The following is a 13,648-nucleotide window of genomic DNA, read 5'->3' on the forward strand; positions in this document are numbered from 1 at the left end:
GCTTGGGGTCTTACCCTGTCACTTTATAGTAACTAGGGTACAAAAACAGTGCCTGCAGAAGCAACTGAAATATTTGCCGTGACAGCTGCAACTTGTTCTAGTTTTGCACCCATACAGAACCGTGGTGACAACTGCAAGTGAGTGTTTACTTTTGTTTGAAATCAGATGCCTATCTTGTTTCAGAGGCACTGCTTTTCTCTGTATGGCTTCACTGACAGTGGCGATGGTCTTGGGCATATGCCTGCCACCTTATCTGCAGCATAGTGTACCCAGTGCGTGCTCTTGGCCTGACTTGCTTTCCACTGGGGAGAGTTAGAACAAGATCTCAGTTTCTTTTATGTTGCTGTCCAGGCTGAGCCACTTGGCAGCACAACCAGAATAACAATGTGCTGTGCATACCGCTGCACACAGGTTCAGTCAGTGGTAAGGCGCAGTGAAAGGGCAAAAGTGTAATGATCTGTGATTCATCACAGAATCTCTGTAGATTGAAAATCCTGAAATCTGTGTGATAATGGATGCAGATGCATTGGCTGCTTGTCTCTGCATACATCAAGAAGTGTTTCTGCAAATATGCTAAAGCACAGTCTTGCCTGAAGCCATTTTTATCATTAAACATCATTACATGTTCTGATATTCTGCTTGGTGTGATGCTATGGTGAAATGAAAAAGATATGTGCACAAACATGTCCAAATAGGCAAATTTGTGCAGAAGCTTCCTGAACTTCGAGCTGATGACATCAAATGGGCTGATGTCTGAACTTTCTTTGAATTTGCTTTGCTATAAAAAAATATAAGAAATTGTGCCTTGACCAGACTGGCAGAACTTTCCAGGAGCTTCTGTTCAATAACAGCTTGATTCTTATGGCAGTGGTTTTTTTTTCCAGCAGTTGGCAGACCTGATATCATAGTGTTGCTGCAGCATGTGCAAGGTGAACGGTGCTTCCATCCTTGAACTCATGTGGTTTTGTGACCTTCTCCCACACAACGTTAAGCAGATGCATGAGTGTTTTGACTAGATGGCAACCCCAAGTTTGTACATATTCACAGGGATGCCATCTGTGCCTGCTGCCTTGCCCTGGGACATCTGTTCGGTAGCTCTAAGAGCATCTGCTATAAGTGCTGGTGCTGCTCCTTGAAAGAGGCTGTGGGGCTTCATTTGGCACTTGATCAGGGATGACGGAAGTTGTAAAGTCAGAATGATAACTCTGGTTTATTTATGTTTGAAAGTGATAAAGGAGATTTCCAGAACTGAATGCAAAAAGTAGTTTTGCTTTAGTTCTTAGAGCTCTTATCGGAGCATTTAATCGGTATTGTGCTTACCAGATGGTGCCCTGTCTTCATTGTGGGATATTTTAGTGTCTTGCGATAGGTGTTAGCATCCTAAAGATAAGACTAAAAAGTGCTGTATACACTGAGGAGGTTCAGAAGGACGTGTATCCCAGAGCTCTTCCTGAGGTTGTGTCTTATTTGGAGTCTGTGAGCCCTCCCTACTTTTGCCGCTTCCACAACCTGACAGCAGTTAAAATCGTTGAATGGGATGTAGTACTGTTTGTCACAGGTTCAGGTCATTGCTGTGGTAGATATGATGAATAGATAAATATGTTTCTTTAGTGCAGATGATGTATTAAGCCGGCTCACCTTATAGAAATACTTTGCTTTTTCTGCTTCAGGTGTCTTACATGCTCTTATTTAATGTTGATAAGGACTTTTCCAATTTTTTTGATCATTACATCCACAGCAGCTGTTTCCAACTTACAGTATAATTTTAGACACCTTTTCCTCTGGATCTGGAGTGAAATGGGCTTTCAAATACACAGTTAAATATTCACTATGGTTGTGACTAAAAGAAGGAGAAAAAAAGAAAACGTTAAACATCACTGAGTCAGGCTTTATCCTCTCATAACAATATTGGTGTGTGAGGGTACATAGGAGTTGCAAAAGTTTTCAGAAAGAATTGCAAAGCATCTTGAGTTGATTGTGGAATAATATTGTTGTTCTGTAAAGCACATTGCACGGTCTTAAATTATCCCAACTTTTTTGATGTGCATAAAATTAATCTGAATTTAGCAACATGTTTTTTTCTTACACATTGGGATTTGAACAAGAGGCTGCAGACAGACCTATAAAAAGCATTTGAATTCTATAATTGTATAAAAGAAGCCAGCAGTAGCTTACATTCTTAACAAATATGGAAATTCTAGTAGTGGGAAAATTTCAGCCAAGGTCATATTGTATTGCTGTTCCATAAACAGTGAGCTTTCTTAATACATGTGTTCTGAGACTTTAATCTGTCAAAACACGTTACTTTTGATCTACACCTGTTTAAAAAATATAAAAAAATAAATCCTCATCGAGAAATAACAAATAAAACAAGAAACCATCACTCGGTGCTAACAAGTTGACATGTAGATTATTGTCTCTCATCTCTCTCTCTTGGAAAAGGTCTTGAGGAGGGTGGCAGGAGCTAACAACAGCGGCAAGCTGACACGCAGGCTTCGTGCCGATGTGATGCAGGAGAAGAAGTAGTTGTTGTAATACTCCAGGATCTCTCCTGGGTTTTGATATGGATCTCATGGCAACATTTAAAGTCACGCTTGCCTACATGATGATACGTTTCAGATGCTGCAATCCTTTTAGGAACCCTTACTCGTTCTGTTCCTATGTTTTCTTCTTCCTTGCAAAATACTGGGAAGTACCTGCAAAATGCCTGATAGAGATTAGTTCATTTTCTTGTCTCTTGTATGGTAGCTTCTGTTAATTTCCCCCCATTGTTTACCTGTTGTTTTATTGTAAATAAAAACTTTTGCAATGACATTTCAAGTCAGAGATGAGATAGATATTAAAATAAATAAATCCATTTATTTTCTCTGTTTTACTAATTATTTTCTCACTGGCTGATGATTTCTTGCCTAAGCGTATGTTTTTCTACTCATTTGTCTTCCATTCCACAATTTGCAGATTAGAACTTGAACATAGAGCAGGTGCATTTATTTCCAGGAGTGAATGGCCTTTATGTCATTGCTATTGAAGAGGCTTTCCTCCAGAGTCTGGTGGGAGGAGGAAAGAAAAGATGATGTTTGCTATTGACAAAGCTATTTGCACATGAATTATATTCTGTTAGAGAAAAGACAACTACAACTTCTGAGCTGTGAACATGGCGAAGTATGCGTGTAGTCAAGATCTGGATGTGAATTTGTGCATCTTAAAAAAAAAAAAAAAAAAAAATCAATGCAAGAGTGTTGGTTTGCCTTGCGCTTTTTAAATACTTGAGAGAGTTGTTGAACTAATTCAGCCAGTCTCCGTTGATGGGATTGTGTTGATTGTTGTTTACTGATGTTTTTCTGAATGTAACTGCTTTTGATTTGCACTTGTTGAAGGGTGGTGAAAAATAGGTCTGCTGTGATCCTCCTTTCCTGTCACTCAAGAGGTAAAATGTGGTGTTTTATACAGTCCTGTGGCACTTAGCAGTGCATTAGGTGTACATATATAAAAACATTAGTACTGGATTTTGCAGTATATTTTAACTAGTCACTTCTGTATTATATAAATTAGTCAAACTCAGTGCATCCAGCAACAAGCTGATTTTAGTCCTGAAGTTGCTATTGTTACTAAAGCTTGTCAGATGAGAAACTACATTGCTTTGCAATTCCCTGTGCTGTTCAAATAATAGACCAGAGATGTGATTAAGTACACTATCTGACTGACCTTTCCAGGGCTGGGCTGTTGCCTTTTTATTAACACACAAAACATTGTGTAGTAAGCGATTAGCTCTGTGGCTATAAGAGATTAGGAAGAACGACTGCAGGAAGTGATGTGCTTCCTGCAACAGGAGCTTGTCTTGCTCTCAGGCTCTTAAGCTTCTATGATCAACTGTGTAAATATGTATAAATATATATGTATACAAATACGTTGTGTCTGAGAGAGATACTAGACTGTTATGTAGCTCTCCCTCATTTTTTTGAAGTTTTCTGCCTCACTGCTGTTTATCTGAACACGAGAGAAAGAAAGTCTTTTTAATGACTTCCTTTTGTGCTTTGACAGCAGATGGCAATTATGAAGCATTTAACTTGTAAGTGTGGCTTCACCGACAGCACTTGTCCTAGTGCTTTCCTGGCTTGAAAACGCCAGCAGCAGTATGTTCTGTATATTGACTGTGCTCTTACTGAGCATCAAAATAAAATAATAAAAAAATCCTCTCCAGATTTCTTATGAATGTAATTTAGTTATTTTAATGGGTGGTGGTAGTCATTAATCAACAATCTGCTCTCCTGTTCAGAAAGCTGCTGTTTCTCTGCCCTCCTTGTCCCTTTATGTTCACGAAGCAAGCCAGTTCCTTGACCACCAGCCTTTCTTATTTTTTACACTCTGTCCTGCATGTATTTTATTTGTACATCTGCCTACTGTGTTTTCATTCAATTTTGGTTTTACCTTTATCTGCCTGTGACTGTTTTTTACTTTGCCACTTGAGTCTTTGATTCGAGTCACCTGATAATGCTCACATGTTGCATGAAAATTGTAATGGCAAGGCATTGGCAGGATGGAGGAGGGTTTGAGTTTCTCTTTTGGTCAAGATTTATTGTCTTGGTGTTCCCCTTCCCAATCTATTGTGATCTTTTCCACATGTTCCCAGCTAGTGTTTTATCTGTTAAGTAAGTTCCTCTCAAAGAACTATGTTTTTCAGTTTTTATGATCTAAAAAGCTTCCACTTTACTGGTAATAGCTATTCTTGATGAAGTTTACACACATGTAATGGTTGCTCATACCGTCTGTTAAGGTCTGTGTACAGCCAAGCAGCGTAAAAGGTTTGTGCGAAAATGAAAATCAGCAACTGTCTACTTATTGTTTTGTGTTGCATTTATTTTTTGGAAGTGGTTTTGATTACTGTAATTTTTAGCCCCCCTCCCCCCCGCTCTGCCCCTTCCCCAGACTAGCACCCATCTTTCAACTGCCATGTTAAATTGGAGTTCTCCAGTAGGGAGACACTGTGGAGGTAGATGGGGACATCTACCTGGACAACCTAACATCTGCACTTAGTTGACGAGGTATTTCTACTATAACAGGAGGTCTGCCCTTCTATATCCAGGGCTTCATTTTAACAGGAAAAAGAGCATCTTCATTTGATACACTGTAAATACTCTCTGTGATCTGAGGTCCAAGAGAAGGCTTCGCTATTTGCGCTGTCAATGTGCTACTGCCTGTAAGGGCTAAATTCACCCTGCAAGAATTGTCTCCTCCTGATGGCATGAAGCCAGTTAATAGCTGTACCTCGTTAGCTCTCCTATGACTGTTCTCTGGTGACAACCATCTGAAGGTTTTCTGTATGCCAGGTGTTGAGACACCTAGTCCAGCCAGGAGGTTTTGTTCCCTTGTAAAGCTGAACAATTACAGCTGTAACAATAAAAGTCAGAAAAGGAGTTAAGCAAAATTGCATGTAAGGGAATCCTAAAAGTAATCAGTTTTTTAAAAAGTGGATTTGCAAATAGTAAATGTAAATTTAATGATTACCTGGTGCTTTTTTTCCTTAATGGCTTTTTGTTTGTACATTGGTAATGATATGTACAGATCTTTATTTTTGCATTTCCTACAAATCCTACGTTCATACAAAACATTTTGGTGAAAAAATAGGGGTAATTTTTGTGTAGTTTAACCTGTTCTATGGGTAAAAAGAGGACCTCATTTTCCAGGACTATAAAATGGTGTTTTCAATGTGGGCTGTTTTTCACATAAGTGGTATTGCTATTTTTGTAATGTACTTGAATGTATAATGTTGTCTCTCTATCTCTCTTAAAAAATGAAGTAGAACGTAATTCATGCTGAGTAACCTCTTTAGATTGTGACCTTCCATGTGGTGTTTGCTTAAAGAAATCTATGAATTAGGAAGAAATGACAGAAGCAATGAATAAACCAAAAAGTGGAACTGATTCTTCTTCCTGTTTTAAATACAGCTATTTTGAACTGGAGAGCAGTGGTCTACGGGATGAGATTAGATATCACTACAGGTTTAATGGGAAGTCAAGAACAGAGGTGTTCCCGTACCGTCTGGCAGATGGACAGTGGCATAAGATTGCCGTGTCACTTAGTGCATCCCACCTTCTGCTCCACGTGGACTGCAACAGGTAAGAAAATATGTTCAGCAATTTCTATTTCTTTAAAAAATGCACTCCGTTTACACACAGGAATAAAACTGGAAAAGGAGATTTTTTTTTTTTCTTTAAATATCTAATTTAAAAAGCACAGTAAACTGCCATGGGATAAAAAAAGGGAAACAAAGCATTAAAATGAAACAATTCATTGTGATTATGAACAAATGTGGAAAAGGTTGATTGCTGACTGGAGAGTATTAAATGCATCTCTGTAGTTGAGGTACTAGATGATGTTATGTTTGACTGTGATTGCATTTAAGTGTGATAGATTAGTGTGCAGTCTGTTCTGTTGTGAACTGCTTCACTCAGCATACCTGAAGACTTGAAGAACAGAGAGATGTTTCAGAGGCATTTTAATTTTATTTTACATAATCAAGCAGTGCACTTTTTTACTGATATTTTTTTCCACCCGCTGTCCCACTTGGAAATTTCTGAGAAACCTGTAAGCTTCTTTTTGCATGTCTAGAAATGGTGCTTTTTATTTTTTTTTTGAAGGGTATTCTGTCTCTCACTGCACTTTCTTTCCTTTAAAAGTTGTGAAGACTGCAAGATGGCAGATTGTCAGGATTTCAAGGAATAAAAAGCAGGAAACCTAGAATCTCTCTTCCCTTGAATCTCTCTTCCCATGGGATTGATCTCACAATGTATTGAAGACTCCAGCTTCTGTTACTTAGTGGTTGATGAGGAAACTCAGAAAACTTGAAATTGGAACCCTCAAAATAGCCTTTAGGAATGAGGAAAATGAACCATTACTTTCGTGTCGTCTTGCACTGAAATTAATATAAAAATATCTTCAGTGAGAGGATCAGCGTATGCATTTTGGATTTGGGGCACTTAAATGGATAGGTTGATGGTAGCAGATATTTTTTCCTAAAGTCTTCATTTTGTTCAGGCAAGGAGAATAAAGTTATGTGAGTGTTACAGGAGTATGCGGCTATTGGAATATTTGAAAAAGTTTAAATTTTGACTGAAGTAATTACGAGATACTGGTTTGAGAAGAAGGTTAAAACCATTTTCTGCAACTGCATTAACTACTGACAGTAAAAATCTAATCTGAGGGACGGTTGCTTATTGAATCCTTTTATTTGGACCCTAGAAGCAATTAAGTGCTTAGAGCAATTTTAATTTCATTGAGGCATGAAATCTACCATTTGTAAAGATTGTCTTCATTTCGGTCTGATTTATTTATCTTACCATTATTTGTTTCTGTTATATTATTTCTTTGCTCACAACAGTGTACTTTTTTTGTTTGTTTATTGATATGCTGGGTTTTGGGAAAGGTTCTTCATTATCTCCTATGATTTTTTTGATTTCTTTTTTTTTTTTTTTTTAAATGAACAGCAAATGTATTTTAGGAAGACCCTTTTTAGCAGATTGTTTTGCTGGCTGCCTCCTTGCACGCAATGTGAAAGGAAGACAACACAAAAAGCCTGCATGGTGCAGCAGTCTATCCAGGGACAAGAGAGTCATGGTTGTGACCTGATTTTCTTTACAGCAACAGGCAACAATAGATAAATACGATTACAGAATGAGCTGTGCTGTTATATGAGGTGATAAATGTGTGTAAGTGTACCTGTCAGGTAGGCCTAAAAAGGGCTGATCCATCTAAGAGTTTCCCTTAAGGTGGTACATCTCAAGGCTGCTCCCTGCATAAATCCATACCTAAATGCCTCTATTTGGCTGTGTATTTGTGGTAGTTTATGACAACTCCTGTGGAAAAGCAATGGGAATAGTTTTGAAAGCATGACTTGAGGGCAGAGCATAGTAGAAGTTTAAATGGGGGGAGGTCTTTAAGTTCCTGACTCAGCTGTAGTACCTCTGTTCAGTTAATTAGAGAATTTTGTGAACATGTGTTATAGTTTCCTTTTTTGTATCTTAAGCCCCTACATCTTTGCACTCAGAAGAGAAGTCAGCATCTTGTTCATCTCTGCACTAGCATTTCTTGATGACACTACAATAAAAGAAGTCAGAAGAAGTGAAAATGAAGAGTAAGTCAATGAGGGGTACTTCTGAGCACTACTGAAAATCCTCATGCTAGTGTTGGGAAAGCTCCATCTGAAAGTATGCACAGAATCCGGTGTCAAGAGCTGTAGACTTTACGTGTAAATGTCACCATTTAGGGCTAGTGTGGTGTCAGTGGCTTTCAGCAGAGTTCAGGATGCCTAATGAGAAGTGATACTTCTGCAGACTTAATGGAACAAGTCAGTCACTGGGAAAGAGAATACAGCTGCAGTCAATAGATTCCCCTGCCGTACCTCCTGCAGAGATTTGATGTCATCAGAACAAGAATTTAGCTTGAGGTATATCTATCTAGTTAAAGAAATTCTATGCTTTTTTTGCTTTTTACTAACTGTTCTTTACCCTGTAAAAAAAAAAAAAACACAAACCACAACAAACAAAAAAACCAAAAATGAAAACAAAAAACCCCAAAACCCCATGCACAAAGCAAAAAAAAAAACCAAAGCAAAAAAAAAAACCAAAGCAAAAAAAAAAACCAAAGCAAAAAAAAAACCAAAGCAAAAAAAAAACCAAAGCAAAAAAAAAACCAAAGCAAAAAAAAAAACACAGCAAAAAAAAAAAAACACAGCAAAAATGAAAAAAAATGACCAACAAAATCAATCCCACAGATTCCTACTGGATTTCTTTAAAGGGGCTGCAACATTGCTTCCTTACAAGTATGCATGAATCTGTATAAATGCACTACTCCTTTTGTTGACTGCTATGGTAGTACGTTATACACTTGGAGGGCTATTCTGAGTGATTTGTGAATGCAGTGTTATTAAAGTTTACCGGTATCTGAGACTGCATTGAAAGTGTTTGCATTGGGAAAAATATCCAGACACAACCTAATTTTGCTACAGGATTTGTGCTGCTACCCAAAGCTAGTCTCTGGCTTCCAAAAACTGCAGTGGATCAGAAGGCATTGAGATGAATTTGTAATTTGTGACTTAATTTGTAAACAGGTAGTCAAATTTACTTTTATTCTTCCCAGCCTTATCACCCACATTACTCTGATTTGTAAAATTGCTTTGACATTTGGTACTTGATTGTCTTTTGGATTCAAATCAAAGTTGACTTTGTTTTCCAGACCTGGATAGGTTAGGGAAAAGTACTTGAGAACTGCTAAAAGCCTTTAGTGCTTTTAAGAGTCATCTTTAAAACGGTATAATTGCCTCTGTTCTAATGAGATGTAATATGGTGGGGGAGGCATGCGTATTTGCCCAAGTTCGTGTCCTTTTGAAACCAGCTCCTGCTGCATCTTTCTTTCTCCTTTTGGAGAGCAAGGAGTAAGAATTGTAGCTGAGTTTGATGCTGGAGCTTGGAGCTGCTGACACAGGAAGATACATACATTAGAGTCCAGACTAAAAACCTGTTGAATGTCATTGGACTCTTCTCGCTGACTTGCAGAGTCTTTGTGCTGGGCATAGGCAGTAACCTCTAGGCAGGGATACATCTCAGACAACTGTCATAATAAGAAGCGGGTGTACTTGCTAACGTGCTTTTAACGTTTTAGTAAGGTTCAGAAAGCTTATAAAAATCAAAAGAAGATGTTAATTATGAATGTACAACTGATGCACGAGTAAAACCTGTGCTGGAAGTAACATGGAAATTAAGTAAGCTGCTGTTAATTTCCTTGAATCTCCAATGCTGAGTCCACTAATGGCGAACAAATCTTGTTTTAAAATATTGGTTATGGGTAGGATCTCTGTTCCCCTACTCTAGGGAAGAAGGGAGCTGTCAGGGGCTTTCTGATGAGTACAACTGTATCATTGTCAGAGGGTCCTTAAAATAAGGTATGGCATTAAAGAATCAACATATAATGAGATAAACTCTGCCATGCACCTTCCCAAATTTCGCCTCTTAAAGGAGCAGAGGTAAACGATCCTGTTGTACATACCTCCATTGGCAGGAGATTTGCAACCCCAGGAGTCTGTTGTAGTCCTACAAGAGCTGGGGTTTGTCTTCATTTTTCTGGGAATTGATTTCAGCTACAGAGTCTGTAATGTTGCCTGTGGTACCCGACTGTCCGCTGCAATGCTTGCCCCTACAACAGGAGCAGCTTAGAAAAATGTTACATTTAATAGTGTTAAGAAAAGAGTGAGAGAATAGCATGGAGCCTGCAATTTAAGAGGTGGTAGGTACTGTATGAAAATGTATTTATTGACAATTTATTTAAGAAATAGAAATTCCAAATTGCACTCAGTGTGTCTAATTAATCTGGGGAGGTAAGCCTGAAGGCTGCTTGCTTTATATTTTTATTGTTTTAGCTCTCATTAACCAAATTGCTACAAAGGATACAGTTCAGACGGTATCACTATTCCTTTACTTGAACTCTGTCTGCAGGCGTAAAAGGGAGAAAGGCACTTTGTCACAAAAACTAATGCTTTACAGTGAAAATATGTGCTGGAGTGCCTTTTACTATGAATACAGCCTGTGGTTTTGATGGTTACGCAGAGCTGTTTGATGGAGGGGGTTAGTAAGAGCGTAAGAGAATAGATTATAAAACTGGAGCAGGCTAGGAAGTAGTCTCCAGCTGAAAAAACATGTTGTCTGCTTCTTTTATGTTTCTCCTGATAGAACAGAGCATTAGGGAATAAAAAATGCATGCGCAGCGAGAACTTTTTAATTGGAAAAATAAATAAATTAAAGCAACATAATCCAAATATGGGAATCCAGGACCTCAGAGTTCTTATAAATAAGATATTCTGGCTGCCAACCTGAGGTTTTCAACTTTTCTAAACAAAGTCCTATGACTTTAATTAAAATGTAATAAATTTAAAGAAGGTTAGGAGATGTATTTAAAAGAGGGTTTCACTGCTTTACTTACTGTAAAACACTTTTTCTTGAGAGAGAAGATGGCATGGTGGTAGTGTTATGCAGCTAGGTAATTTACTCTCGACATTTGAATATGATTTTGTGACCCAGATTGCTTCTGTGCTCTTTAAGCTGCAGCAGAAGCTGTCAGAGAAATGGTTGCTTGGGTAGAGTGCTATAATTGTGCATTACAGGTTCACCCAACTTCAGATCTGTGGTATTGTGGATTGGAAGTTAATTTTCACCTAGCCATTGTCCCTTTTGTTTGACAGAAAGGCAACAAACTTTTTAGCATAAGAGGGATCTCCAGCTGGCATATCACGTCAGCTGCTGTCAGGTCTGTATCATTACAGTTATTGTAGTTAAGCTGCAAGGAAATGTTCAGGATGCATTCAGCATTACTTGAGAAAAGATATTTTATTTTTTTTTAAGAAGTTTTTTAATAGCCAGGATTTTTCATTGAATGGCTAATGCAGAATGGAAGCGTGGGTGTGACCAAAGACTGATGATATGTCTTAACCCAGTCCCTAATGATGATGAAAATTTATTTTTTTCACCCTAGATGAATCAGTTGAACTTTTTTTTGTATACTACACTGATAGAATTGGGAGAAGGCCAGGAGTATTTATCAAAGTGCTGAAAAAGTACTATAGAAAGCAAATTATAACAATCTTTACCTGGTTAGATCCTTTGACCACCCTGAGAAGGCAGCAACCGCTTATAGTCAGTACAGGTACCTGGGGTGCTGTGCTGCAGCGGAGAGGCCTCGCATAGCTCCTGCTCAGAGTGGAGCAGGCATCTGCTTTGGTTTCTTTCAGGAGTTTATCCAGGTCCTGCTGATGTCAGTTACGGAAGAGTAGAATTCAGCCTCAGGGGGCTCAGTTAAGGGTCTTGAATGGGTTTTTGTGGCACTCGCCTGAGTTTTAGGGACCTGTGGAACCAGAGATTGGTAGCTGCGAAGCCCAACTACTGCTGAATATAGAATTAACAGTGTTTTTTCTTTTTTCTCTAATTTAGAACTGGGGACTTGTGGTGCTTTCCAGTGAATTGAAAATGTTGATAGACAGGTTGGTGACTTCAACAGGGCAGAAATAACGTGTTATGTTTTACCACTGACATCTTGAATTCATTTTATTTGTATGCTATAGGTGTGTCAGAGAGAGAGAGGACGGATAATGGTAGAGGAAATAATCTTAAACCAAGACTGGCAAGCCTCAAATGATTTGGTCATTTCCTAAAGTGCGTGACTAGGTGTATTATCTGATTCTCAAATACTTTTTGCATTGGTTCAATATACGGTTAGGGGTTTTTTTGTGTGTTTTTTTGTGTGTTTTTTTTTTTTAGTGTCAAAGCAATAAACCCTTAACTTGAGGTGATTTACTTACAAGAGCAGTCTCTGAAATTTAGCCTGCCTAGTTTGAAATGTATCTGAATATTTCTCTCTATGGATTTTTTTCAGGGGAGGTCTCCTGTTACTTGGTTCTATTTTCTTTTCATTTGTGGAGTGCTGATGGGGGTCACACAGACAGAAAGGTGATCATGGTAGTTTGAGAATCAACCAGATACAGCAAATGTTTTGGTTTTTTTCCTTTAAGATTATAAAAACAATTATCTTGCTCCAGCCAGGCAGATTAACTGAGATCCAAAACATAAATGAACTCTTCCATTTGAAGTGGTTAGCTGCACTCTGGAGTTTAGAATGGGAAGTCACATAGGGTAATAGTGGAGCTGAATTCAAAAATGGTACTATAATTTTAATTAAATACTTTTATACAACCATTGGACCTTTGCCAAAGAGCAGAGGAGAACCCCTCTGAACTATTCAGAAGGTGACTTGAGATCTGCATCGCCATATAGCAAATAGTGCAGAGTCTTTCCAAATGATCTAAAAACCTCCTGAGTGCTGTGGGGTGTGAGAGGGCGACTGAGCAAACAGGACTGAGACTGCTGAAGTCTGTGAAATGAGCCCAGGGTTTTCTTGAGTGGTTTAGTACTTGGGGAATCTTTCTTTGACAATTTAGAACAGCAATAATTTCCAAAAGGTAATTATTTTTGGAAATCCTATCTTGTCAAAATCCTCAAGTTGACTGCAGGAAGATGGAGTTAACTCCAGCTCTGAAAACAACTACAAATAAATGCAGTTAACTGCATTTATTACTACCCAAAACCTGACAGTCCCCATCATTGCACCATTTGGTGATAGAGTAAACTGACAACGCTGTAATGGCAGGTAGTGCTGCAGGAGCAGTCAGGTTCGTTCCTCGGGTGTGGGGAGCTGGAGGCATGTGGGCTCAGGGGTGGAAGTTGTCAAGGCTTGGAAATGCTGTGAGTGTGACTGTCATGGCTCTGGGATGTTACGTGGTGGCACAGATCTTGCTGCAGCAGCAGTGTGGTGTCCTCTCACTTCACGTGTCATGCAGAGCTACTTGGCATATTTACAGCCTTACCTGTGTGTAGGAGAGCTTTATCCAGGCCTCTATTATGTTTGGATGGTTCTGCAGCGTGTAAGGGGGTCAAGTGGTCTCAGCAGTGAGCGTGGGCACAACTGACCTTGTGGTTCTGGTGCCATGGGGTGAGAGCTGCTTTGGTAATGTACTAATTGAGAGAACGGCAAAGGCAGTTCAGTCATACACTTCAGACAGTGAGATATTTCTGGGAGTTGAGGAAGTATTCCATTCCTACACAGATGA

General features: G+C 38.8%; 1 protein-coding gene across 3 annotated transcripts in view; it reads left to right on the forward strand.

Moving 5' to 3' along the window:
• NELL1 (neural EGFL like 1) overlaps positions 1-13,648 on the forward strand; it is a 292,766-nt gene that overhangs the window by 34,564 nt on the left and 244,554 nt on the right. For all 3 annotated transcript variants that reach the window (XM_054200528.1, XM_054200530.1, XM_054200529.1), the window contains exon 4: positions 5,946-6,116. In XM_054200528.1, coding sequence (XP_054056503.1) covers positions 5,946-6,116 — 171 coding nt within the window. The remainder of the gene's footprint in view (positions 1-5,945; positions 6,117-13,648) is intronic.

The sequence above is a fragment of the Rissa tridactyla genome, chromosome 4 (genome assembly GCF_028500815.1).
Source record: "Rissa tridactyla isolate bRisTri1 chromosome 4, bRisTri1.patW.cur.20221130, whole genome shotgun sequence".
Lineage (NCBI taxonomy): Eukaryota > Metazoa > Chordata > Aves > Charadriiformes > Laridae > Rissa > Rissa tridactyla.